Source organism: Lactuca virosa, chromosome 6, assembly GCF_052849685.1.
Source record: "Lactuca virosa cultivar CGN04683 chromosome 6, Lactuca_virosa_CGN04683_v6, whole genome shotgun sequence".
Taxonomy (NCBI): domain Eukaryota; kingdom Viridiplantae; phylum Streptophyta; class Magnoliopsida; order Asterales; family Asteraceae; genus Lactuca; species Lactuca virosa.
The window spans coordinates 225,848,049-225,875,889 of record NC_136431.1 but is presented as its reverse complement, the minus strand read 5'-3'; the positions used below and the strand labels follow the sequence as shown (position 1 = coordinate 225,875,889).

Sequence of the window (27,841 nt, the reverse complement as noted above, 5' to 3'; positions counted from 1 at the left end):
TTTAATGTCAATTAGGGCTTCATTAGGCCCAATAGGGTTTCACTAAGCCCATTAAGGCTTCTTTGGGCCCATTAGGGTTTTAGTCCCTTGTCCAAACATCCAAACCAAATCACAACATCAACGAGGCACACCGCCACCCGACACGGCGGCCGGTGGCGGCAGCCACCACCCTACGGTGGTGGTTAGGGTTTCTTTCTCATTATTCCATTTCCAATTACATTTTACAAGGCTAAATCTCAAGATGACACACACACACTAACAAAATAAGGACACACAGGTGGCACATGGCGGAAGCCACCACCTCATGGCGGTGGTGGTGGCTGTTCTTGGTATTCCAACTAGACAAAACACACGCACATAAACTTCAGATTGCATCCACCACTCCAGCCACCCACCTGGCGGCTCAAGGCGGCGGCAGCAACATCAAAATGGCAGTAGCAGCAGCGGTTACGACGATAGCCACCACCTCACGCTGGTAGCGGTGGTTTTTCTTTGTCCCCAGCCGAGCAGACATACACACGCACTCGTAAACAAGAGCTGGACACCGAAGTACTCCCAACCCAGCCACTACGGTGGCAGGTACCGATCGGAAACACCAAAAACGGTGATCTAAAATCACCGGCAGCCCCTGTCGACATAAACTACTCCAAATCACAGAAAGAACGAAGAGAAAGGAGTAGATGGGTGGTTACAATCATTACCGAGAACTTCGTATCCACACACACGACTTGCACAGTGGCGAACAAGGCTCGTTTCACCGGAGGAGGGCAACGAAAGCCCGCTGCTGGCATCCTTGTGCTGCTCTTCGTCGCTGGCAGCAGCTTCGCCGACGATCTTGGGTGCGGTGGACTCCAGCTTCAACGTCAAGGAGGCAACAGTCGGACCCGACACCAACGATGACGGCTAGGGGTAGTTTCTTGTGGTGGCGGCTGAGCATCAATTAGGGTTAGGGGTCCTGTTCCATTAAAATGAGAGGGAAGGAATAGTCGCCGGGTATAAGTCCCGTATTCTTGAAACTTTCACTCATTTACCATTTTAGTCCCTCCCCACAATATCTTCTTCACTTTAAATCTAATATTTACCCATTAGCCCCTGATCTCATAAATTCCTTTCAAATTCGACCCATGAATTACCAAACAACCCCTAATGTCGTAATTATGACATATTCAGCCCCTCCACCTCTTTTCCTTTTTAATATAAATCCAATTAATTACCACGGGGTCCCTGTCTTCATATATATATACAAACTGAGTTCGGAACTTACACTTTTAATCCCCGACTTTTAAAATCTTTACATTTAGCTCCTCAAAATCACACCCTGCTAAATAATTATTGATTTTAGGGTTGTAATACAATCATTAATTAATTATTTTTTTTATTAAATAAACGGGTGTTACAGAAGTGCTGTCAAAATCACCACCTTTATCAAGTGAGTTCATACCCCTGTATTTTTACAAGTATTTTCTATGTTTTTAAGGTGGGGGGGGGGGGGGATACAAGTAATATACAAGAAAAATTACTTTAAAATGCACACATCCAAATACGTTTATCATTCTATTTTTATGAAAAGATTTTACTATCAAATTCATATATTACTACGGGCAAAGTTTTGGTAAAACATAATGATACGATAAACAAATACAAGAGATTTCGTTTTATTCAACTTAATATATATAACTATATATATATACAAATATTGTGTATAACTTGAATACTATGATAAACTATACAAATACAGTATACGGAACATGTAAAGATGCAACGATTTTCACACAACATGGAAACAAACTTATAAACAATGATAGGTATAGTTTATGGAACAAAGATACTATTTTACAAAGTTCAGGTTATAACACGAAAACAAACTTATAAACTATTATAGGTATAGTTTATGGAACAAACAAACTATTTTTATAAACTTTCATGTTATAAAGTAAAAAGATTTTCAGTTATTACTTGTAAACACGTTGAAACAATTTGTGAGACGTCTTCGTGTACTTATCTAAGTACTGGTAAAAGTCTTGCCTTGTAACCAAAATCTCTTGTAGGGAGAGCGAGATATTTGTGTATAGGTCTACTTGGGACTGACAATCCCACACCTGTACTTTCAGCTACAGTCAGGCCGGCAGGCCTGGGGTGACAAATGCCGTTAACATTTCGACGCCTGAAGAACGTCACGATCAGGCCATCTTAGGTTAGAGTACGGTTATAAGAACTCACAAGAAGAAAACAACGACATATTTACGATTAATATATTTTCAAATAATTTTATTTGAATATTAACTTTACATTTGGATTTCAGGGAAAATATATTTTCAAGGGTTTTATTTTAATAATAAAACAAATATTACATTATTTGCAAGTACAAAATTTCTAGATTTACACACAGTTACACGAAAAACAATACATTATATTACTTACTAATATGGTACGAACATGATTTCAGAAAAACACATATCGAATATTCTCTTTGCTAAAGTCTATGATTACTTAATGTTTACGTTAGAGTTATATACAATGAAGATACGATATGTAGTGGAATGTGTAGTTTCCGCCTTTCTTCCTGTTCCTTGTTTGGTTGTGGGCTTAGGGCAGGATCACCCAATCGACTGTCCATTCAATTTTAATTATATATAATTTGCATACACTAAGCAATCATAGGAGGTAACAGTACGGGTCATACCAGTTACTTGAACCAGAACCTCGAATCACAGCTTATAAACATACGAAACTTATACTTTTTGGTATAAAGGTACTAAGACTATGACTTATTTACTAAGAAAATATTGGATTTTCTGGAAGAACAAATTAACATTTATAATAACAAAGAACATATATTTTCCAACAAAATACTTATGAACTCACCAACTTAAATGTTGACACACTTTTTCAAAACACTTGTATTCTCAGGAAAGTTAGTAGACAGGTACTCTCTTGGGCGTTTCGAAGATGGAGCATAGATGTATCTCGTCTTATCTTTTGTTATAGTATTAATGTTAAACAAGTAATGTTTTGAACACAATGTAAATACTATGTTATCAATACAATGATTGTTGTTACTTTAATTACTATTATACATTTGTTGTGATATTATACATGACGTCATCCCCCCCCCCCCCCGAATGTTTCCGCCGTTCCTGTTTGAGGGTGTGACACGGGGCCCGATGTAGTAGGCAAGACCCAGGTTATGTGATTATGTGATTATGTGTATGGTATGTGGTAGCTTGGGGAGACTCACTAAGCTTCGTGCTTACAGTTTTCAGTTTTGGTTTCAGGTACTTCCGGTAGCAAGGGGAAGAGCTCGGGATAACTGCAGTGCACACACCATTTGTTTAGCCTGGGATGTTTATACTCTGATATTTGGATATATGATTTTGATACAGTATTTTGATATGATGTTTTGAGATATTACCACCTATGTTTTTATGAGATGATTTGGGTTACTATGGTTTTATATATAAATTAAAAATGAAATTTTTAGACCGTATTTTGGGACGTTTCACCGTACCACATATAATCAACAAGTATAAGCACAATTCTTAGTGAGTTCCCCAAAATACCATATACAACACAACATAAAATTGAAAATTATAGATTATCAGCAATCCTGGGGACTATCAGTAGTCCCAATGAGCTAATAGCACGCCCGATGGTTTATCAGCCACCCTGGAGACTATCAGCAGTCCCATTCACATATAATTAGCAATACATAAAGCATCAAGACCTAGCTCGTCATCACAGATACAACTATTCTACCAGACAGGTAAGAATAAGAGAGGACACTCACCTGATAATGATGACAGGAACACCTAGCACTCGAACTGTCGGATCTAGACTCTGCCTAGTCAATAAAGCAATTGACCCTAATTAATAATTAAAGTCAAAAACCTCACTTGCATGTCCAAATCTGACAGCTAAACCTTCTAAGGGAAAACGGAACATTTTGACCTCCTCATGGTCCAAAAACACTAAAACTTGACCAAGTGTCAAAGTCAACGAAAGTCAACACTTGGCGCGTACACTGAGCGTACCATTCCTTGTGTTGGGCGTACAACGAGGTCATCATGCATTAGGGAAGAATCAGGTTACGCTACGTGTAGCCAGGAGTACGCCTAGTGTACTCCATCAGTCTCTAAATCCACTAAGTTGGTGTCTTAATCCTTTAAGACTACCTACCCAACCCTAGATATGACTAATTTGAGACCTCTTAATCTATGAAGTCGTTGGCTATAAGCCATTTCATGGCAAGGAAAGGCTCAAAGCATCACTTCATCCATTCTAACCTACTTTACTCATGCATGAGCCAAAGGGGAAGATCAAGCAAGCATTTTTATGAATCTAAGTGTTCTAATATGCATGAAAGGACAACTTAAACCCCTAGGATAGTCCCAAACACATAAAGATCCAAATTTGGGGACTTTTAGCTGATAAATCTTAAACCAAAGAGATCTAGAAGAACACTTGTTAAGGTATAGATTTTATACCTGAAAATGATACACAAAGGTGGGAAGTTCCTGGATCTTCAAGCTTGCTAGTAACTTCTTCTTCTTCTCTAACCTCCTTCTACTACAAGAGCCAAGAACACTCAAAACTTGCAAAAACACACACAAGCCACTCACATGAGATTAGGGTTTATGGGAGGGTTGGAGGCTGATAAGGGTGGCCAGAAATGAGGTCATCTTTTTTCTTAAATAGGGCAGCCCTTAAAATTAGGGTTTAACATTTGGGCTAGTACGCCCAGCGTACCACATGTACGCCCAACGTACTAGATGGTCATCCGCGTCCATGCATGTTGCATGAGTACGCTGTGCATACTCATATATACGCACCGTGTACAACCACTTTTCCAAGCCTTTTTCTATGATGGACCAAATGTCACACTTTTGATAAATATTCAAGAGATGATAAAATGTACCTTATTTCGGGATGTTACAACATGCTTTTCGAATGCCTCCAATTCTCACAGATGTCAATCCCATGCATGCACTTTCCATCAGTAATATGATACGTATGTATGAATGATACAATCAATTGTACTATGGCAAGAGGTATATCATCTATCAACAATTAATCAATTATGATGCAACATATCGATTAGTTCATATCTTGTTCTTTTTCTATGCTCCTTAAATTATGCAACCTCAACACCACGAAATCTTATTCTTAACAAACAAACATAACCTATTTCTAAATTCACACCATCATTTTTTCCCCATAAATAGGTATAACAAATTAACCCATCTTTTTACAAATTTCCTAAATAACCACCAAGTTCTAAACTCTAACTTGTTGAGATCATATTTTTCTAAAAAATGGTTTAAAGCTCGGGAATTTTGAGCAAAATAAGTCCTTAATTTGTGAGCTTCTCTACGGTGGGCCGGTGGCAAAATTTCTAATATGGTGTCAAAAAAATGTGCAGCATACTTTTAAATTTTCCTAGTTTCGGACATGTGATGTTTATGTTTTATACTTTGAACTTATTGTGAGCATGACGTCCATATTACAATCCTCGTTTTCAATATCTTGAAATGCAGTTTCCACAAGTCTTCAAACAACTTAAAAACCAATTACATTTTGGTTACTAATTTTGAAGTGAAAAACTTATTAAACCGGAAAAATGAAAATAGTTTTAGTGTATTCCCCATTGGTGCGATACGGTTCAATAAATTTCTATTTATGTTGAGGTTCCCATTCTCTCCTTAAGGGGCTCTTTGGAGAGATAATATTAGCCTCCACATGTATTTACATGATACCAGAGTCAGCGTTCTGCACCCTTGTGACTCAACACATCTATGTCTATCCTCATCGAGCCTCCAACTCTGAGGGGGGTGTTACTATATGTATCGCACGTGTATCAGGCTAAGCATTAGTAAAATGATGTAATAGTTAGGGTCAACAATTGTAATCAATTCTGAAGTAATTAAAAGGAATTATTTGAGTATTATGTGAATTATGTGAATTTATGTGCATGAAACTTGTTTATATAGATATAATAAATGAAGAATGAAAATAAGTGTCAAAAATAACGAAGAAACTATGACATGTCGAAATCCGAGTTATAAAGAACGCCGATCTCTATGTTTAGGAATGCATTTTTCCTTGCATACTTTTCCTTGTCTCCTCCCCATCTCTATGTTTAGGAATGCATTTTTCTTTTCTTGGTTTAATTGCCGCTTCAATTTTAGGTCAGTCGTGGCAGTTGATGAAGGTGATAAGGTTGCTCGGATGACAAGCATGATACGAGATTTACAGAGAAACAAGTTAAATACGATAAATACCCAATCTTTTAAAAACCAGTTTAAACAGGCCGGTTGAACCAGGAATCGGGAGCGAAAGCGGTTCAATTACGATTAATTTTATATTAAATTCTTCACAAATCAATCCGGTCGGTTTCTTCAGAAATCGGGTTGAACCGGTGTAATAAACCTGTAAATAACCATTTTAACCAGTTTATTGGACTTCTATAGATGTATTTTACTTAGCATGTTAAAAACAACTCATTGACGAAAAAAATTGAACTTTCGAAGTGTACACAACTCAAAAGTCGACGCACACCACCGCCATATGTAGGAATATTTTTAGGTGAATCGGCAATCGAACCGGTTGTAACGGAAACAAGTCACCATAGCGGTTCAACTAACCATATCTTAAGGGGTGTTTTTTACCTTTTAACCATAAAATTTCAAAATCTGTAAAATGGTAATCAGATTTGCAGAGGGTGCTCCGTTTACCCTTCTGAGGATCTCAACACACCTCTGCAGAAATGAGGTGGCAGCACTAAAGGACAAAAAATTTCGAAGGTTTTTAGGGTTCCGCAGAGGTGGCTCCGAGGATCGCTTAATGGCTCTGAGGATCGGTTAATGGCTCTGAGGATTTGTTCTTGAGCAAAACATAGTGCCAAAATCAACAAGTCTATTTTTTTTTTGATAATTTTTGTTACTTAATAATCCTTTTTAATAATTTTTGTTACTTAATAATCCTTTTTGCATATAAAATAAAAAAATAATAATTTCGCAGAGATGAACATCGATCCTCAGAGGGCGCTCTGTGGATCTGTTCTTGAGCAAACACCTCTACGGATCTGTTCTTCGCAGAAACGATATTTCCATGGCAAAAATCGGGCAAAATTTTGGGATTTACTAATCACTAAACTATTATACATTCATACAAACTATCATACACCCTAACAACATATAATTAACTTAGAAAATGGGCAAATAGGTTTTCATACCTAAAAATTTGGCCCTATGTTTTGCTTAAGAACAGATCCTCAGAGCCATTAACCAATCTTCAGAGCCATTAAAAGATCCTGAGAGCACCCTCTGTGGATCTGATGGTCATTTTACAAATTTCAAAGTTTTATGGTTAAAAGATGAAAACACCCTTTAGAGTATGGTTATTTCATAAAATTTCTCTAATAAACACCATATATAACAAATATACCGTCTAAAAATTATAACAAACAAAAATCTGGAAGGATTTGATAAGGAAAATCGAAGATGTTTAAAAAAAAAAAAAAAAAAAAAAAAAAGATAAATAGAGTTGCATTTACATCATTTATCCTCTTTAATAATAGAGATAATTATATGTCAATAGTTTGTTGCAAGTTCGAATATTTGACTTAACCCTACCAGATAACTAAACATCTATAAATACGGCACATCGTTTGCCGTCTAAGAGTCATCTTATTCAATACCAAAATTTCTTGACATCGTAGGTATCTGTCTTCAACTTCAATGGAATCCTTGTTGTCGAGTTGCTATTCTCTCAAGGATATTCGCCAAATCTCTCCTGAAGTTCAGACTGCTCTGAAGCAGGTTTGTAAACTGTATATTCTGTGGAATCTGGCTGATCTGGCTTAATAGTAAATAAATCATAAATGTGTGGTTTTGGATAAAAATGGTTCTGTGAAATTTTTAGATGATTCTTTTTGTTTAACAATTTTGTTTAGGAAATCTTGAAAGAGTATATCTTCTTTTTCATTCTTTTTCTAACCAATATTTATTAGACGATATATTGTTATTATTATTGTATATTTAATATTCAGACTGCGTTGAGTCTTTCTTGTTTTGATTACTTGGTTTTCAAAGTGCATGTGGATTGTGGAAGTATTTCTGAGTTTTGTATAATGAATAAAAAAAAAAAAAAAATCAACGGTCTAATGTTTCTATGCTGTTCGTTTTGTGGTGCTATCATCAAACTCGCTAATTGTGATAAAAAATAATCAAATAAAATATTGCTTACATGGACTTTATACAAGGCATGTGTATATGTATGATAACATATAATTCCTATAATCATGTGATTGCAGGGATATGCGAAAGTATGTTGCTTGTTAATAGCATATGCACTCGGGTTTTATCTCCATATCCTATTGGAGAATGGATGTTTTTTCACTGCCTTGGCAACATTTGAATGTATGCTTTGGTTGATCGCCACTCCTCCATGGCAAGAGGTAGTTGTCTAGTTATCTTCTACGTATATACCCAATGATTTCTTGAAATCTTATTAATCTTAATTATTCCTTATATATTCTTCATGGGATTCTTATTCCAGCACAAAAGGTTAATGACATATTACCTATTTAGCATTCTCTACGGAGCCTCCTCTGTTTCTGTAGCCAAATTATTCATAGATTTTGACACGCGGTTTGTTCTTTTCCTTTTATTAATTATTATATATTACTCAACTTACCCCGTTAATGTTTCTTGATGTATATTTCTATTGGTTTTGTAGCATGTGGGTGAGTGAATACATAGGAGCTGCCATCGCATTTGCTTGTTTCTCAGGCGCTGCCATGCTAGAAAGGCGTAGAGAGTTTTTTTATCTTGGAGCTCTTCTTTCCTCTGGTGTTTCAATCTTCTTCTGGTCACATTTTGATTCAAAAATCTTTGGTGGTGCCACTGCTTATTTCCAATCTGAGGTAAATACGTAACTCCTGATTCATTCTTTTTTACAGTTTCTTTCCATCTTTTTCGACCATTTGTGTTAATTGTCTTTGTTTCAAATTTGCAGATTTATTTTGGGTTAATGGCGGTTGTTGGTTGCATGGTTGTTGCAACTCAGGTGCTCATCCCAAAGACTTGGAGTATGTGAAGCATCCCCTCAAACTTATTTTCTGACTTGAATGCTGTTTTTGCTCCCTCACATTTTATACTGATTTTATTGCTGTTTTTATTAGTATGTGATGCAGTTGAACAATTCGGACGGAAGGGAACAGAGGAAGAATATGAGGACGAGGGGGATTATGAACAAAAGCTGCATTCAACTACAAATAAAAACTCGGTATAATTTATACTTTTGTGTGGTACATGTTTTTTTTTTTTTTTAACATCAGTCGTGGATATGTTCTATGTCACTTAGAGACTTAATATGATATCGGGTTTTACAGTGAGCTTTTGTCATAAAAGGTTTTTTTTTGTTTTTTTGGCCTCTTTGATCATCCGGTGTGAAAAGGGTATTTTATATGGGATAATCATAAGAAAAACCAAAATCATAGGGTTTTTATCATAAAGGCCTTTTGGCCAATTGAGATCGTGTTTGGTTTAGCAAATGGTTTGCCAAATTTTTGTATATGGTCAAAAATATTTAACATATACAAAAATATTTAAACAATATAACACCATGAGCATGAGCTTCTATGCTTCTCTAGCTAAGCATGGTCCTTCCCCTTGTCACAGGGCCCTATATATGTGAAATGCCAACACAACAACTATAAAGTAACATATCTCATAAATATTTAATAATATATCCTATTAATAATGAGACATGCATAGATAAGTCATAAGTGATTAACCTATACATGAATGATGTAATGTGGATATCTGCAACTTGCCTCATTTCCCACGTGTCCTCATATTCTGATATTCACCTCGTCTTCTGTTTTTCCTTCCAAATTCTAGTTTTCTGTTCTTCATCTAATCTCCACATAAATCAGCAAACATATTTAAATTCAACTAGAAAGTATACTGGAAGGTAGCGTTTTTTTGATACATCTTCTACGACTTGTTTTGACGTTTGGATTTTATCGGCCTAGATGAAAAATATGTCCACCTTCAGCTGAAAAATAATAGGTTAAACAAAAAAGTGACATAATATGTATCGAACTAAAAAGTAAGCAATAAAGACAACACATATCATTATACAGTAAAAGAAAAGAGAATTACTTCTACATTTATTTTTTTTGCTGAAATTATTTCCCAATTGATTAATGCCAAACACTCTTTCCATACATAAACTATGTCTTTGCTTGTGGTCTATTAACCTGAAGCAAATCTAGAAATTCATTCTTTTTAAGCAACCTACTTGCATATTTCTCATAAAACCAAAATACTTAGAATTCTAACTAATAATAGCAACCTAGTTACACTTCCTTATAAGTCCCATAATATTTAAAAAGAAAATGGGTTTCTATGTACTTGTAATTTCTCTCACCTATAATAGCAATTTGCTTAGAGTTTTTAACCATAATAGCAACGTACGTACATTTCTTTTCTTTATTTTTAGCCATAATAGTAAGCACTTTCCTATAATGGTTGAAGAGATGTAAGCAAACTGCTATAAGGAGGTACATATTGCGATTATCACTAAAAATGTAAGTACAATGTCGATTATAGGTAAGGAAAACGTAAATAGATTGCTTTTACGGGTATTTATTATAAAGTGAATTGCTTATATTAGTAAACAGAGTAAAGTAAGTTGTTATTTCCTGCAATTTGCTCTTCAAAAAATATTATAAACCTTTCCAAGTAGAGAATCATAGGTTGGTGGAAAAACGTATTTGGTATAAATGTGATTATCCATTCTCACAAATGGACCTCCAGATGGCAAGTAAGATGTAATTCACCCTGATTTTAAAGAAATGAATAAATAAACAACTTAAGTATTAAATAATTTAGAAACGACTATATGTATGGCGTATCAACAAAAAAAATACGAAAGAAAACCTGGTTCTGGTCTAAAATTTTTGAATGCAACTTCTACATTGCTACGATGTTCAATCAAGAGACCTCTAAGCAGAATATCAACTAGTAATAATAATTGCAAGATTAAATAAACTGTCGATGCATAAAAACTAAATCATAATGGGATTGGAGACCAACTACCTGAACAAATGGATGTGTATTTGCACAAATTCTGTTCAAAAGCATTGTAAACCCACCTACATAAATTCAGAGCTATATTCAAGTTTACCAAGAGTAAAAATTCTATGAAAATGTACCAGTTCTCTCACCTTGATATCTTCATAAACTTGCTTTCTGACCCCTGGTGCATGCACTCACCTTTATTGACTGAATCACTTCGGATGCAATGCTACCAGAACCATATTTTGCAACTTCAGTAAGAGATGGCAAAAGAAACTTGTCACCATGCAAATTACTACTTCTGAACCTTCAACAGCTACAAAGAAAAATATACTGAATGATATAATTTATGCCCTTGTCCTGAAACTTTGGTTATAAAGCACAAGTACAATAGAGAGGCACAAGAGCATTCGCGCTATTTTCTACAATTAGCTGTGTATGTAGCATAATGACCAATAGTACATGTCACTGATTAGACATATATCAACATCAAGGTGCCTGAAGCTTTTCATTGTATGGATGTTCATTGTTTCTGTTATTTATACCATAAGCAGGGTATTACAGTCAAATTTGAAAATTTTGAAGTACGTATTCAACTAAAACTTTGATGAATTACATCAAGAACGGTTGCATTTGTGATGAATTGCATCAAGAAGCAAAAATACACCAAGTAACAAAAAACTCACCAGGTACCATTAGTGGTTGTAGCAAAAAAATCTGAACACAGAAGAAGAATAGCATCAAGTAGTAAAGATTTCCAGAACACTAAAAATATAGTCATCTTACAGCAAGGTTAAAAGCTGGTGGAGTACCCACCAACCCCAGAAGTTGCACATACGTTGATATCAACATTAGAGCAACATTGAATACATTTGCAAAATTATGATTACTGGTTTAAGTATGCTATGAAATGTAAACTTAAGCTCCCAAAACACTTTACTTTTAACTTTCCCACAGAAGAGGACACATTTACAATCACTGATGAATTGATGATTGAAGAAGGGGAATTAAATATTGAACCATTCTTTCCGAACTATAGTAGTTTGTTACCGTAAATTCTTCACCCATCACATTAGACTGTATCGATATTTTATTCCAATCGATTTAAAAAAAAAACAAAAAAAATCATGTATGATGTTTTACCTGAGTGAAAATAACATCGAAGAAAAGGGGTTTTTTAGTGACCGAAACTTGAATTCGGAGCAGGTGCTATTGTAGCGTGGAGATTCTAGCATTAAGAGGGTAGAGTTCTCCCATCTAGTGTAGTAGTGTATGTGTGTAATTTGTTTGTTAAAAGGAACGACCATTGGAAAGTTGGAAAACCACAGCCACAAAATTCAGAAAACAGACGATAAATACAAAACATGTACCGGTGTAGAAGACGACATAATTGGTTGGTCGCTGATGGCGGTGCTAGCTGAACAGAACCGCCAACTCAATCGTCGTCCTCGCCTACCACCTCATGCTGTCTTCAACAATAGTGACGCCACTTTTCCGTCATACATCCTCTATGTCCCTATCTTCGATGGCGAAACAGTAAAGGACCCGGTTTATTATACTATCGGTGTGCATAACAAAGCAAACGAAGGTGGATTGCAGAGACAGAGAGGAGGGGGGGAGGGGGGGGGGAAGAGTCGATGACGGTGGATAGAGAAAAAAGAAGTCGGACAGGTAGGGATATTTTGAAGCAGTCAAAGGTCGGAGGGATCTCCTGACTGTAATTGATGCTCCCTTTGTGTTTGGATGGAGGAGGGAGGAAGGGTAGAAGAAGATTCGAGGAGGGCTTAGTATGTGGATCGGTTGACCTAACCTGAGTAAAATAACTAAATGAACAGTACCGGGTACTGTTCATAAGAGAGCTCTTATATATATATATATATATATATATATATATATATATATATATATATATATATATATATATATATATATATATATATATAATGGAAAGAAATAATCATATCCAAATTTAAAATTTGTGTTTATATTAATTAGAAAACCCTTTATACTTAAGTTACTTTTCATTTGTACGCAAACATCCAATTTATAAAGAAGTTACCGTTTTGTGACATAACATTTATCTTGTTCCTTTTTAGGTTGACATGGAAAAAAATAAGCGATGTTACTTATTTCCTTGAGTAAATAGTTGTTGAGTAGATGATCTATTTCTCACATTTTACCTAAGACAAAAGGCAACGCCACTTATGTTTACTTATAGTAGTTTGACAACTTTTTTAAAATTGAAAACTTGATTCCTAATATTAAATGAACATTAATCCTATTAAATGAATTTTAATTTAGATAAATATCAATTCCATATAAGGACATAATAGCGATCACACTTGTTGTCAAACAAGTACAAAAAATGTTACAAATCCTACAATATATGTCTACACAGATGCAAGTCAAGACAAAATCATAGGTAATATCTCAATATATATCGCACTAGGTTATAACTTGTATGGTACACGGTTAACAAAGTAAAATAACATATATACTATGCAACCTGTAGGTGTTGTGAACGATGTGTTCACCGGTGTACTCTAAAAACTCATTTACATGTATTGCGAGTGGACTCTCGAAAACGATACTGTCAGTAAATGAGGTAAACCCTGTCGACTATGCAGACTTAGTGCCCATTGTATAAACCCTGGCGACTATGCAGACTTAGTGCCTAAACCCTGGCGACTATGTAGACTTAGTGCCCGTTGTATGAACCCTTGCGACTATGCAGACTTAGTGCCTAAACCCTAGCGACTATGCAGACTTCGTGCCTATTCCTTAGGATAATCCTTAGGAATGAATTGACGAGAAATAATTGGGTTGAAAACCCTATGTACTCACCAGGTTTCCCAACCTGACCCACTCAATTCATTTGTATCACAGGTGTCAATATGAAGTAACAATACACTGAGAGATTAAGGAGATATAAGTCACTAGTGATAATGATTGTAAGTTCTGTTTATGCTTATGTTTCTGTATTGACGGTGACATTTCAATGTTTTAAAATGAATAAAATACGTTTCTTCGGAAATGCTTTGATAACGTATTTATCATGTTTTTCTGGGAACAAATTCCGCAACACTTTTCTTTAAAAGGTTACTCTGATTTTCAAAATAAAGCATAAACAAATTGGTCTTTTCTGGTCGTGAAAATAGGGATGTCACAGTTGGTATCAGAGCATTAGTTTAAGAGAACAAGGAATAAAGATTTATTTCTAGACTTAAACTTAGAATGTTAAGCGATGATCCTGATGAGTGTGTCTAATATATTTTAGGTAGCACACCTGAATAGACACAAGCACTAGCTTAATTAGGAAAGATGCCTAAAATGATTTTATGTGCTAAATGATTTATGATATGCATTATAGGATCGTATCCATGGTCTGTTGCCGACCGGATCTGGAAACTTTACGTGTTCAGATTTCTAAACGTTTAATTATGGTATTAGAACTGACATATAAATTTTTGGAGTAATAAGGAGGATTACACGTCTAAATCTTCTCTATCTATATTCTCGTCTTGATGCACTAAACGCATGCTTTCGTGAACAAAGCATCATGGTGAAGACTCGTAGAGAATTGAGTAAATGGAGGAAATGAAAAGGCTTATGATAGTGAATGACACCTATCAGAAGATATCGTAAGAGTGGTATATTTCCTTTATAATATGTATCATAAGGTAACAGTACATTCAGAGGAGTATGGTACGTCTGAAGTACACCTTCGATTTGCGGGATGATGGAACGATTGGTGTAATTCCTGAAGTTGTCCCATCGTATGGCTTTTCCACCACCAACCGAGTTGAAGCAGAATTGATGATTGAAGATACGCATGGAAGAAGTCCTAGTAGGGTCTAGGGAAAATTATATGATTATTTGGACACATTTGTATGTGTTAAAATTGTTTTTGTGACAATAACTTGGAGAACTGCGAGACAATACTTGAGACGAGTAAGACTAGGTGTGAATGGTAGAAGAGGCCTATACTATCGGAAGCACGGGATTCACGCTTGAATCAGGGAAAGTCACAAGGTTACCAAGAAGCTAGTAATTGATTTTGTTTTGTTCATGTCTGTCGTTACCATCGTTTTGGTAATGACTAAGAAGATGATTGTTATTCCGACCCAAGTTGTCAAAACAAAGTGAGTCTGACTAAGATGAGTATGTTACGTGGTTCAAAGAACCAAGATTGATGTAGCATCTGACTTAAGCCAGAGGATTGATGTGAAGCGATCAATTGAAGTATCGCAACCGTTGTTAAGGTAAGAAGCTTATAGCTAGAAGTGCTACATACTAGAATGTGATTCTATCACATTAGAACATGAAGGAAGGTGTCTTCCATTCTGGAATCTGACTCAAAAAGACCTGAGTCTAAAGCATTTCATCATACAATGAGAGGTCATAGGAAAATGACCCATCGGTATGATACGATAATCGAAGGAAAAAACCTATCTTAATTTAAGTCTGTTAAGAAGGAGCAGGAGTCTCCAATAAGGATCGAATTTGTAACTCGAAGGTTACGATTGAAAGTCCAACATAGTATGAAGAGCAGGTGCAAGATTGAGCATCGTCTGCAATCAAGAAAACCAAGAATTAGATACCCATTCGAAGGAACATAGAAGTTATGATTATTACCTAGGATGAAGAAATAACGTACGGAGTCATTATACAACCCTGTTTCGTTGATGATTCCGGGACGTAATCATCCTAAGGGGGAGATCATTGTAACGCCCACAGATTCTGGCTGGTCAATTTAGAGACAATGAGCATCAAAAATGAGTTTTTATGGAAGATTATTTAGAAGAAGTAATCTTACCCAAGTTGTAGAATATGTCACAAAAGTTCCGTACATATAAAGAACACCGAAATTCGAGTTATAACGAAGAAGTTATGGCTCGTCGAAGTTTCGCGACAAAACCGCCACGACGTTGTGCGACGTAAGTGTGAATTTACGATAGAGGACTTTTTAGCCTTAGGAATCTAAACAAAAGTCGTAGTATACGTTAAAACGAGAGCGTGCATAAAAATAACGCCCAAATCTGACTTCGTATGAGGAAGTTATGATTTTTCTAAGATTTGACATAGCAGTGCACAGCCCGGAATTCGAATTTTAGATCGAGCGGTTTTTGGCCAACGAGACCTAAATGAGAAATGAATATCTCATTAATAGCGACTCAACGATAAAAAGACAGATGAAAACGGAGTCCGTATGTAGAAGTTATGAATTTTACGCAGTCATTTAACAGTATAATCTTCTCATACTGTTAATTTTAGAATCGGTCAAGAATTAGCCAATGCAGTCAAAAGTAAAGTTGTAGATCTTGTCATAACCTACGCGTGGATATAAAGAACGTCAAAAAAGGAGCTCGTATGCGAAAGTTATGAATTTTCAAAAATTGACTGTTTTACCTGTTTTGTTCGACGCCACGTGTCAGCATCAGACTTTGCCTTGAAGCCTAAGCAAGCTCACGACGTGAGCACTAAAAACTCACGACATGAGAGGGCTCCTGGCAGCCTATAAATAGAAATGTGATCCTTCTTCATTCCTCACACCTTACCCATTCTTTCTTCACTCTATACACTCTCTAATACCCCCCCCCCCCTAAAACCCCCAAAAAGCCTAAGGAACCCCCTTAGCACGAGAAGGAAGCCCCGAAGCTCCCGATGACTCCGAGAAGAAGAACTTTCGGCTCAAAAGTTCTGCCCGCGCAGAGCCCAGTTCTTCGCTAAACTCCAATATAAGTGAGTTATGCCTACCCCACTTTAAATATAGCTTATATTTAAATATAATATCGTTATTATGAACCTATAAATAAGATTTATCAGTGATTCAAATTCGTTATAATGATTGATCTACTTATGGGAATGATGTCTAGGCTGTGATTAGTGAGGTGTTTAAAGTGGGATTTCCAAACAGTATACTTCGTATACCAAACAGACCCTACCTCTGATATGATCCTACCTGGTTGTTCCTTACTTGATAGATCATGAAGTAGACTCTGAGTTAATGACGAATCTAGACTAATAATTAGTCGTAATAAATATTAGACTAAAATCTAGTGGTGATAATACTAGGTTTTGTCGAAGGAAATCATATTGTTAAGAAGCGAAGCGCTGATCGAATTTCGAGTTGTCACTTTAACAAGTGAGTCCATAGTTACTTTCAACTTACACATAGATATGAAGTAGTTAATATAAATTACGTGCTATGTGTGCATTTTATCTGTATAGTTGCTATCTATGTTGGATGAACGATTTCATACATGTTTTAAATTATTTAAACTGTATATGTATTTTATATCTACAAAATATGTTGGGTAAAACATGGGTAGATGAAATATGAGTTGGATGATGAGATGAGAGGTGAAATATACCATAAGGTAAGGGTGAGAGGTGAACAATGAGAGAAGCCTTTTACCCAAGCTTTGGCCCCGTCATCTAGCAGAGTATGGATGACAACCACAGACTATTCTAGACAGTCCAGTGGAACACTAGCAGGCTCGCAACCTGTAGGTGTTGTGAACGATGTGTTCACCGGTGTACTCTAAAAACCCATTGACATGTATTGCGAGTGGACTCTCGAAAACGATACTGTTAATAAACGAGATAAACTCTGGCAACTATGCAAACTTAGTGCCCGTTGTATAAACCCTGGCGACTATGCAGACTTAGTGCCTAAACCCTGGAGACTATGCAAACTTAGTGCCTAAACCCTGGCGACTATGCAGAATTAGTGCCCGTTGTATGAACCCTGACGACTATGCAGACTTAGTGCCTAAACCCTAGCAACTATGCAGACTTAGTGCCTAAACCCTGGCAATGATGGACTTCGTGCCTATTCCTTAGGATAATCCTTAGGAATGAATTGACGAGAAATAATTGGGTTGAAAACCCTATATACTCACCATGTTTCACAACCTGACTCACTCAATTCATTTGTATCACATGTGTCGATATGAAGTTACAATACATTGAGAGATTAAGGAGATATAAATCACTAGTGATAATGATTGTAAGTTCTGTTTATGCTTATGTTTCTGTATTGACGATGACATCCCAATGTTTTAAAATGAATAAAATAAATTTCTTCGGAAATTCTTTGATAACGTATTTATCATGTTTTTCTGGGAACAAATTCCGCAACACCTTTCTTTAAAAGGTTACTCTGGTTTTCAAAATAAAGCATAAACAAATCGGTCTTTTCTGGTCGTGAAAATGGGGATGTCACATAATCCTAGGAACACAATAACGAAGCAAGGAGTATATATTCAGGTGATAAACTTACCTCGATAGACACCTATATCTGAAAAAACAATCACAATCACAAACCTTAAAAAATTGCAAACCCACGATTACATCAATAGCATAAACTCAAAAAACAAATAAATAATAATCTCACCACAGTAGCTTGGGGTTCGCTTGAGGCAATTGAGACAAACCATGATTAAGGAAGACCTTGAAGATAGTGACCGGTAAGAGCGGCGATTTAGGGTAAGACGGATGATGGGTGGCGATGGTGGCAACAGTGACGCGAGGATGGTGCATTGTTATCGTCGATGATGGTGTTGTAGCGATAGAGGTTGGGGATCCGTGCAACAATAAGGAAGATGTAGGAATTACAACAAAATACAAAGACCTTCAGTAGATTATTCAGCCAATGAAATTCTTATTTTTTTTGGCTGGTTAACTATCTTCATCAAAAGGCCAACTTCAACACTGTGTGCTTCTAAGATGAGAGAGAGAGAGAGAGAGAGAGAGAGAGAGAGAGAGAGAGAGAGAGAGAGAGAGAGTGAGTGAGTGAGTGAGTGAGTGAAGATATTATCGAATGCCTTGTATAGATATTACTGTGGATCATAACTAGTTAAGAGAGATATATGAAGGAGGAAGAGCAACTACAATGAGGCAAAGCGGCGATGGTGTTGTGGTAGAGAAGAAGGAAAACGAAACCAGTAGCGGTGGAAGAGAAGCGGCAGCCTTGAGAAGAGATATTTATCTTTTAAATTTCAAATTGATAGATTTGATTTGGTTTCCAAAGAGAGAGGCAAATTTTTTGGAAATACAGTCGTTATTAAGGGATGACCATGTATAGTTTTAAGGGTGAACGGGAAAACAAAAAAAGAAGTTCACGTAAAGATGACACGTGGAAAGTATAGTGGTTGAAAAGTGTCATGTGACAATTTTAGGAGTCTTTTATTAGAAGAAGGTATATATATATATATATATATATATATATATATATATATATATATATATATATAGAGAGAGAGAGAGAGAGAGAGAGAGAGAGAGAGAAGGATCCCCGCTTCGCGGGGGTTGGATTTTGTTTGTAGTATTTTTAATTCAGTGACGTAGTTAGGATAAATAGAAAATTACATTGCTCTTCTTTCACATTAACCAAAACGATGTTAATTATAAAATTGGCTATGTTGTAACAGAAAAGATGAATGTAGTGTAATGGAATGTACATTGCTACTTATGGAAATATAAGATTGATACAAATTAAATCAGCAATTTAAGGCATATTCGTCCTACCATTCAATTATGTTATAAGTGAATAATACTTGTATTGGAATATGTAAACATAAGCATTACATTACATTACATAATTAGTTCAAGGGTAAGATCATTAAACTTTAACAAATTGAAAATACCCAGAATAAAATACATCCTTAGTTATTGGTTTGATGAAGAAAGAATAAAATGTGCAGAGAACCTGTGGAGTCCAACCATCATCAATTCCACCATCACCATACCTGCAAAGAAAAAAAGGGACTCAAACACTTGATTGGATGCATGCAAGTACTCAAAAGGACATCTCATAATTCAATTTATTCAAATGGTTTGAAGTCGATGGTAATATTTCCATGAAATTTCATCTAAATTGTTTCTATTACAATATTATTTTAAAAAAGTAGGATGCTATTTTCAGAAAATGTGGGTATGTTTAATAACAAATAAATAATCACGATTCTGAGTTTAGGATGCTATTTTATGCATATTTACATAAAATATGAGGCCATTTTAGTATTTTATGCATATTTTCTAGAATTAGATCCTATTAAATGGCCATCTTATGAAAGCATTTTATTTTGAAAAAAAATTCCAACCATAGCCTTATACTTTTATCTATTTCATGGAATCTACTCTGAAGCTAACCTTAGACAACTTTTTTACAATGAAGCGAGCTAATATTTGACTGATGGATATGGTGACTGATATGATCAAAAAACAAAAATAACAAATAATTATCGAAACTTATAACAAACCTGAATTATTGAAAATTTAGTCTTCATCGCCATTTTAAGAGAACCGCAATTAGCATGACCTGCAAATTCAGATGATAAATCTTAAAAATGAACTTATGTGTGTGTGTGTCAAAAGTATTTCTTTCATTTAATGAAATAGAACAATGCGACATACAAACTACCTTCAATTGCTTAGCAAATAAAGACCAGCAAATGGAAATCCATTATAAACTAAGCAATAAAAGCACACTGTTATCTAAAAAAACAATAAAGTTCATTGCACTTGAAGTGAAATCAATTAAATTGAAAATCTAGAAAAAAAAAAGACCAAAATGCCCTTACCTTCAAAATCGCAACAACCTGGTTTATCTAAATTGGTAAACAATGATCCTATTTTAACGTCCATTGTTTTGATATACTGCTTTCAGAGGTAAATTAATAAAATATTTCATAAAACTCATAATAGAAACTTATTTAGAATGAATTCATGGAATTACCTTATCTAGTTAAGTAAAAAATGTGTATTTCTTGAAATCTGCACTAGAAATTATGATTCTAACCCCATGTAGTATCTAATTATACAATATGGAAATGTCTATTGCACTTGATGATTGATGACATATACATGAATCGCTTTGATTTCCAAACGGTGTTCAATTTAGGGGATAGATGATTACTGCTTTTAACGATTGCCGGATGACAGAATAAGAGGAAAACTACAAATTAACCACCAGCAAACAATAATCAGATAAACAAACTGTTACTTCATCAATACAATGCAGAAAAATAATAAAACCTTGACAGCAATTAGCTTTTCTGTTTGTATTCCCGTTTCGCCCTTAGACCCAAGAATAAGCAATGACCATAACCAAGATAAAAGAAAGTAAATAGAGAATGAAGAACAATAGATTTAACGTGGTTCAGCAATAACTTGCTTACATCCACAAGAAGAGAGAAAAACTTTTGTATTAGGTTAAGAAGCAATTTACCTTGCTTTTTGTTCCCCTGTTACAAAACTTACGTACCTTTCTCTTTACAGCTGAAATCAGAATATAAGCAAATATACATGGGCCTACAAATATTGGGCTATTAAATGGGTCATTTAACCCAAAACAGTTGGGCTGACCCAAGTCAACTCAAGCTAAGATCTTTGGGCTGACCACTTACAATTCTCCACCTCGAACAACATTTGATAGACCTCGAATTTTGGACGATACACCAAAGAAGAAATTGCACACCTTGATATGTAGAACTCAATCCGGCTGCACCATTTGACCATGGTTGCCTACGTACCCACATCTGGGATCAAGCCACCGTAGTTCACTCCACCGGGTGAAAAAACTCCACCTCACCCTGACACCGCCCCGCAATGTGATTGCCCTCAAGGGCAATCAACACTGATTAATATTAAGCAAGTTCAAGCAATGCTTAAACTTGCCACCTGGTACCGCTTTGGTTAACTTGGCTGCTGGGTTCTCATCAGTGTGCACCTTCATAAGAGAAATATCACCATCTTCTATGACATCCCGCACAAAATGATATCTGACATTTATATATTTGGTACGAGCATGATAAACTTGATTCTTAGCTAAGTGAATTGCACTTTGACTATCACACCACAAGTCTACACAATCTTGCTCAAACCCCAAATCATCTAAAAAACCCCACAACCACAGTGCTTCCTTTACACCTTCTGTTATAGCCATATACTCAGCTTCTGTAGTAGAAAGCGCTACTGTTGCTTGTAGTATCGATCGCCAACTAACTGGAGCACCATGTATTTTGAACACATAACCAGTAGTATATCGACATCTATCCAGATCACCAGCATGATCAGAATCCACAAATCCAGTAATTCGACATGTATTTCCACCAAAGCATAAACCAATATTAGTGGTTCCTTTCAAATATCTCAAGAACCATTTCACAGCTTCCCAATGTGCCTTCCCTGGGTTCGCCATGAACCTGCTGACCACACTGACCGCCTGTGAAATATCTGGACGTGTACACACCATGGCATACATCAGACTGCCGACTGCACTGGCATAATGCACACGCCCCATGTACGTCTTATCTTCTGCTGTAGAAGGAGATTGTCTACTAGAGAGCTTAAAATGTGGAGCCAATGGAGTCACCACTGACTTGGTATCTTGCATCCCGAACCTCGCAATGACCAGCTCAATGTAGCCTTTTTGGCTCAAGAACAATCGATGTTTCGTCCTCTCTCTTCTAATCTCCATACCCAATATTTTCTTGGCAATTCCCATGTCCTTCATCTCAAACTCTTTACCAAGTTGAAATTTCAGCCTATCTATCTCCACCTTGCTCTTCGAAGCAATAAGCATGTCATCCACATACAAAAGAAGATAAATATAATCACCTCCATGAAGCTTCCGCATGTAAACACAACAGTCATACAGACTTCTGGAGAACCCATGCTTCAGCATGAAAGAGTCAAACCGCTTGTACCACTGTCGAGGAGATTGCTTCAATCCATATAGTGATTTCCTCAAGCGACATACCTGACTTTCCTTATCAACAACCTTGAATCCATCAGGTTGATGCATATAGATTTCCTCATCCAATTCTCCGTACAAGAAAGCGGTTTTTACATCGAGTTGTTCCATCTCCAAATCACCATGAGCAACAATACTCAACAATACCCGGATGGAAGTGTGTTTCACTACCGGAGAAAATATCTCATTGTAGTCTACTCCCTCTCTTTGTGCAAACCCCTTTGCTACTAATCTTGCCTTGTACCTTGTACCACCGAGTTCGGAAGAATCCTCCTTTTTCTTGTACACCCACTTACAACCAATAGCTTTCTTTCCTACGGGTAATGGGACCAACTCCCACGTTTGGTTCTTTCGTAGAGACTCCATCTCTTGTTCCATAGCAGCCAACCAACTCTCATTATTGCCATTCTGAATAGCTTCCTTGAAGGAGACCGGCTCATCTTCCTCCATCGAGAGTGCATACTCAACCAAACTTGCATGTCCGTAGTGCTTCAAGGGTTGATCAGACCCCCAACTTTTGAACTTTCTTATATGCTCGCCTCGGCCTAGTAGGGACCGAATTGTCCTCGAGCTCTTGTTCCTCTGGTTCGTGTACATTTTATTGTTGAACCGTCTCATGTTCAATATCATCGTGAATACCACCACGATCTTCTTCGTGAACACGACTAGAACCTTGTTGGCTTTTAGGTTCTATATCAACTACTTGAGACTTGACCGTCTCAATGTCATCACCATTTGGGACCGTAGCTTTTGAAGAAGCTACATTGGAGTTCTCATCAAAAGTAACATCCCTGCTGTTTATAAACTTGGAATCTTCCAAACACCAAAGACGATAGCCTTTCACACCTGATGCATATCCCAAGAAGATTGCATTCTTGGCTCTTGCTTCAAGCTTTCCCTCACTAACATGATAATAGGCTGTTCACCCGAAGATTCTGAGTTTCTCATAATCTGCATGTTCCCCTGACCATACCCTATAGGGTATATTTTCATCTAGAGACGCATGAGGAGACCGATTGATAATGTAGCAAGTTGTAGCAATCGACTCTGCCCACCATTCTTTACCCAAACCAGCATATGATCGTATACACATTGATCTCTCTCGCAATGTACGATTCAGCCTTTCTACGACTCCATTCTGCTGTGGAGTTTTTCTGACCGTCCAATGTCTAGCAATTCCTTCATGATCACAAAATTTCTTGAAGGCACCTTCTGTATACTCTGTACCATTATCAGATCGAAGTGTCTTCAATTTCTTGCCTGTTCTGTTCTCAACCATTGCTTTCCACTTCTTAAACGTGTCAAATACCTCATTCTTGTGTTTCAGAAAGTAAATCCAAACATACCTAGAATGATCATCCACAAAAGTGACAAAATATCTGGAACCTCCCTTGGAAGTGACTGAAGCCGGACCCCAAACATCTGTATGCACATAGTCTAAAATTCCTCTGCTTTTGTGTTTGCTTGATTTGAACTGAACCCGATGTGCTTTACCGTACACGCAATGCTCACAAAGGTTCATGCAAGGCTTCTTCAAGTTCTTCAACAAAACTTCTTTACCAAGCAAATCAAGACCCTTTTTGGACATATGCCCAAGCCGTCTATGCCATAACCGAGTGCTTTCACATGGGTCACCACCACTACCATTTGTTCCAACTGCTGCACCATCTGTCACAGTTGTACCTGAAAGAACGTAAAGGTTTCCTTGACGAATACCTTTCATTACAACCAAAGAACCACAAACAACCTTCTTTACTCCTTCCCATGTAACTATCTTACACCCACCAGAGTCCAATACACCTTCAGAGATGAGATTCTTTCGCAACTCAGGAACATGTCTCACATCTAATAAAGTTCTAACCACTCCATCATGCATTTTGATTCTAACAGAACCGAGCCCAACCGTTTTGCAGGAATGGTTATTTCCCATTACCACGGTTCCACCATCTATGCTCCTATAGTTAGTAAACCACTTCCTATTTGGGCACATATGGTACGAGCAACCTGAATCAATAATCCATTTACCAGAGATTTCTTCATCAGAAGTGGCAAAGTAACACTCATCATTGCTTTCTTCTCCCGAGGCATAACTGACTTCTTGCTTCTCTTGTGCATTTCCTTTGTTGTTGTTGTTGTTGTTGTTGTTGTTGTTGTTGTTGTTGTTCTTTTCTTTGTTCCATCCTACTCTCTTGTTAGGACAGTTTGCTTTGAAATGTCCAAGCTCGCCACACTTAAAACACCGCCTTTCAGCAAGAGTTCTAGATTTAGATCTAGACTTTCCTCCTTTGCCTTTTCCTCTCTCATTACTTCTACCTCTTGCAAACAATCCTTGTAGCTGGTCTTTGTTACCACTAGCAGCAGCCATGTCACCGGTTGCAATCTTTCGAAGATCATCCGCTAGAATTGACGTTCTAGTCTCATCTATCGTAATACTATCACCCACAAGCATCAATGTTTGTACAAGATTCTCATAAGACTTTGGCAATGAAAGAAGTAGTAAAAGTGCTTGATCCTCATCTTCTACCTTCACATCAATGTCTTTTAAATCTGATATACACCTATCAAATTTACTGATGTGTTCCCGGATTGAAGAACCTTCATCCATTTTGCAAGTAAACAATTTGGACTTCAAATAGATCCTGTTTGTTAGAGTTTTCATCATGAAGTTTGCCTCTAACTTTTCCCACACCGCAGCTGCCGATTCTTCATTACCAACCAAGAAAGCAACATCCCTTTCAAGGCATAAAATGATCGATGCTCGTGCTTCAAGATCTAACTCCTCCCAATCCTCATCGGACATATCTTTGTGCTTCTTTGTCTTACCCGCCAAAGCCTTGTGTAACTTCTGTGAGATTAATAGATTTTTCATTTGCATCCTCCAATAAGAAAAATCATTCTTTCCATTGAACTTCTCTAATTCATACTTCCCAACTTTAACCGTTCCGCTTGTAGATGCCATTTACCCACTTGTTTTAGAATCTGCCTCTCTTAGGACTTTTATCGAACACCTTGTGTGCAGAACACAAAATACCACCTAAATACCTCAAATCTGAGCTTTACCACCCGGATTTGATATTAAGCTCTGATACCAATTGTTACTTCATCAATACAATGCAGAAAAATAATAAAACCTTGACAGCAATTAGCTTTTCTGTTTGTATTCTCGTTTTTCCCTTAGACCCAAGAACAAGCAATGACAATAACCAAGATAAAAGAAAGTAAATAGAGAATGGAGAACAATAGATTTAACGTGGTTCAGCAATAACTAGCTTACATCTACAAGAAGAGAGAAAAACTTTTATATTAGGTTAAGAAGCAATTTACCTTGCTTTTTGTTCCCCTGTTACAAAACTTACGTACCTTTCTCTTTACAGCTGAAATCAGCATATAAGCAAACATACATGGGCCTACAAATATTGGGCTATTAAATGGGTCATTTAACCCAAAACAGTTGGGCTGACCCAAGTCAACTCAAGCTAAGATCTTTGGGCTGACCACTTACACAAACTAAATAACCAACTTTGGTTGGGAATTCCAAATATGAATTTAACCCAAGTGAAGTAGGATTGGAATGAACCGATGCTATCGATCTGCTTGAATTATTCAGACCATACTAAATGTATACTAAAAACCCTGTACCAGGGAAGCAAAGAAATCAAAGAGACAAACTAATACATAAACGATGATTCTCAGAAAAGTGAAACTACTTTTGCTAGGGCTGTTAATAAGATTATTCCTTGTATGCAAAGTTGTCTTGTCAGCCCTTAAATCCGTTGTTCATCTCAGAAACACCAAGTTAACATATGTTGTTTGGTTTCGACAACTGGTGTAAACGGCCACTACATCAATGAAAACTGAAACGAACGGGTTTTCAAACCGAAAGTTGCAAGAACTTTACATTTACTAACCTCTGGGAAGACAAATCAAGTTCACATCCGTAAATCGCTATCTGAGTACTTGCGTCTTTCCATCGAAGGACATGCGACCTGAAATTAAACCATCAAGTCAACTCTATGGAAGCGAATGGAAATTGCTTTGTATTGAACACAAAAGAGTAACTGCGACGGAGTAAAAAGGTAAATCATGTGTGTGGTGGTACCAACCAATTGGGTAACAGAGTCGGTGAAGGATAAGGGGTCGTCGGGAAACGCAGAGACACCAATGAGCCTTTAGGACCGACCATCATCGTCGTTGCTGTAATTAGCCTCGCCTTCGGTCTCCCCGCAAACGAAATTACCTGATGGCAGTTTAGAAGGGTTGATACGGTAGGTCGATTCTCGATCCCGGTATTGTAAGAAGCTTCAATTGATTTAGAATCTGGGAGAAAACATGAAAGAAATGGAGAATATAGATGAGAAGTAAAGGAGAAGCGGTGGAGGAGCAGGAAACGGGCTTGGATCTGATTGGAGGAGAAATCTGTGGAGAGATGTATTCTAGATCACATGGGAGACGCGTGTGTTGAAGAAAGCATTGCGAAAATACAACTGTGCTTCAAAGTGTTTTGTCACTTCATACGGCGAACAAAAAGAAACAGACACATATAAAGTGTGAATAAAAAGAAGCAGACACATATACAAAGACTGTCCATAAAAATCAGATACAATGGCATAAATTGCCCAAAACAAAAATATTAGTAAAAAATCCAGAAAATGACAAACCAATATAACCAAAGGACCAGTTTTGCCAAAAACCTTCAAATTCGTTGTAGCTAAGGTAGGAGAAATTTAATATATATATATATATATATATATATATATATATATATATATATATATATATATATATATATATATATATATATAATGGAAAGACATAATCATATCCAAATTTAAAATTTATGTTTATATTAATTAGAAAACCCTTTATATTTAAGTTACTTTTCATTTGTACGCAAATATCCAATTTATAAAGAAGTTACCGTTTTGTGACATGACGTCTATCTTGTTCCTCTTTAGGTTGACATGGAAAAAAAAGCGATGTCACTTATTTCTTTGAG

General features: G+C 36.6%; 1 protein-coding gene and 1 long non-coding RNA gene across 2 annotated transcripts; one reads left to right on the top strand and one right to left on the bottom strand.

The window, feature by feature from the left end:
• Positions 1–7,666: 7,666 nt before the first annotated feature.
• LOC145118515 (bax inhibitor 1-like) lies at positions 7,667–9,538 on the top strand. Its single transcript, XM_079054214.1, has 6 exons — positions 7,667–7,817; positions 8,312–8,455; positions 8,557–8,648; positions 8,737–8,923; positions 9,016–9,088; positions 9,182–9,538. The coding sequence occupies exons 1-6, from the start codon at positions 7,737–7,739 to the stop codon at positions 9,289–9,291; spliced, it is 687 nt and encodes a 228-aa protein (XP_078910340.1). The 5' UTR covers positions 7,667–7,736; the 3' UTR covers positions 9,292–9,538.
• Positions 9,539–19,583: 10,045 nt separating this feature from the next.
• On the bottom strand, positions 19,584–27,348 carry LOC145119061 (uncharacterized). The gene is made up of 4 exons (XR_013713641.1): positions 26,949–27,348; positions 26,754–26,831; positions 20,351–20,409; positions 19,584–19,837 (listed from the first exon to the last, which is right to left on the bottom strand). It is a non-coding gene; the product is annotated as an uncharacterized LOC145119061 (long non-coding RNA).
• Between the last annotated feature and the right edge of the window lie 493 nt (positions 27,349–27,841).

Bases quoted from the DNA above. Each gene is read 5' to 3' on its own strand.
- LOC145118515 (XM_079054214.1), top strand. From the start codon at position 7,737: ATGGAATCCTTGTTGTCGAGTTGCTATTCTCTCAAGGATATTCGCCAA. The intron at 8,456-8,556 runs GTAGTTGTCTAG...TTCTTATTCCAG, and splicing joins CCACTCCTCCATGGCAAGAG to CACAAAAGGTTAATGACATA. The intron at 8,924-9,015 runs GTAAATACGTAA...TCAAATTTGCAG, and splicing joins CTGCTTATTTCCAATCTGAG to ATTTATTTTGGGTTAATGGC.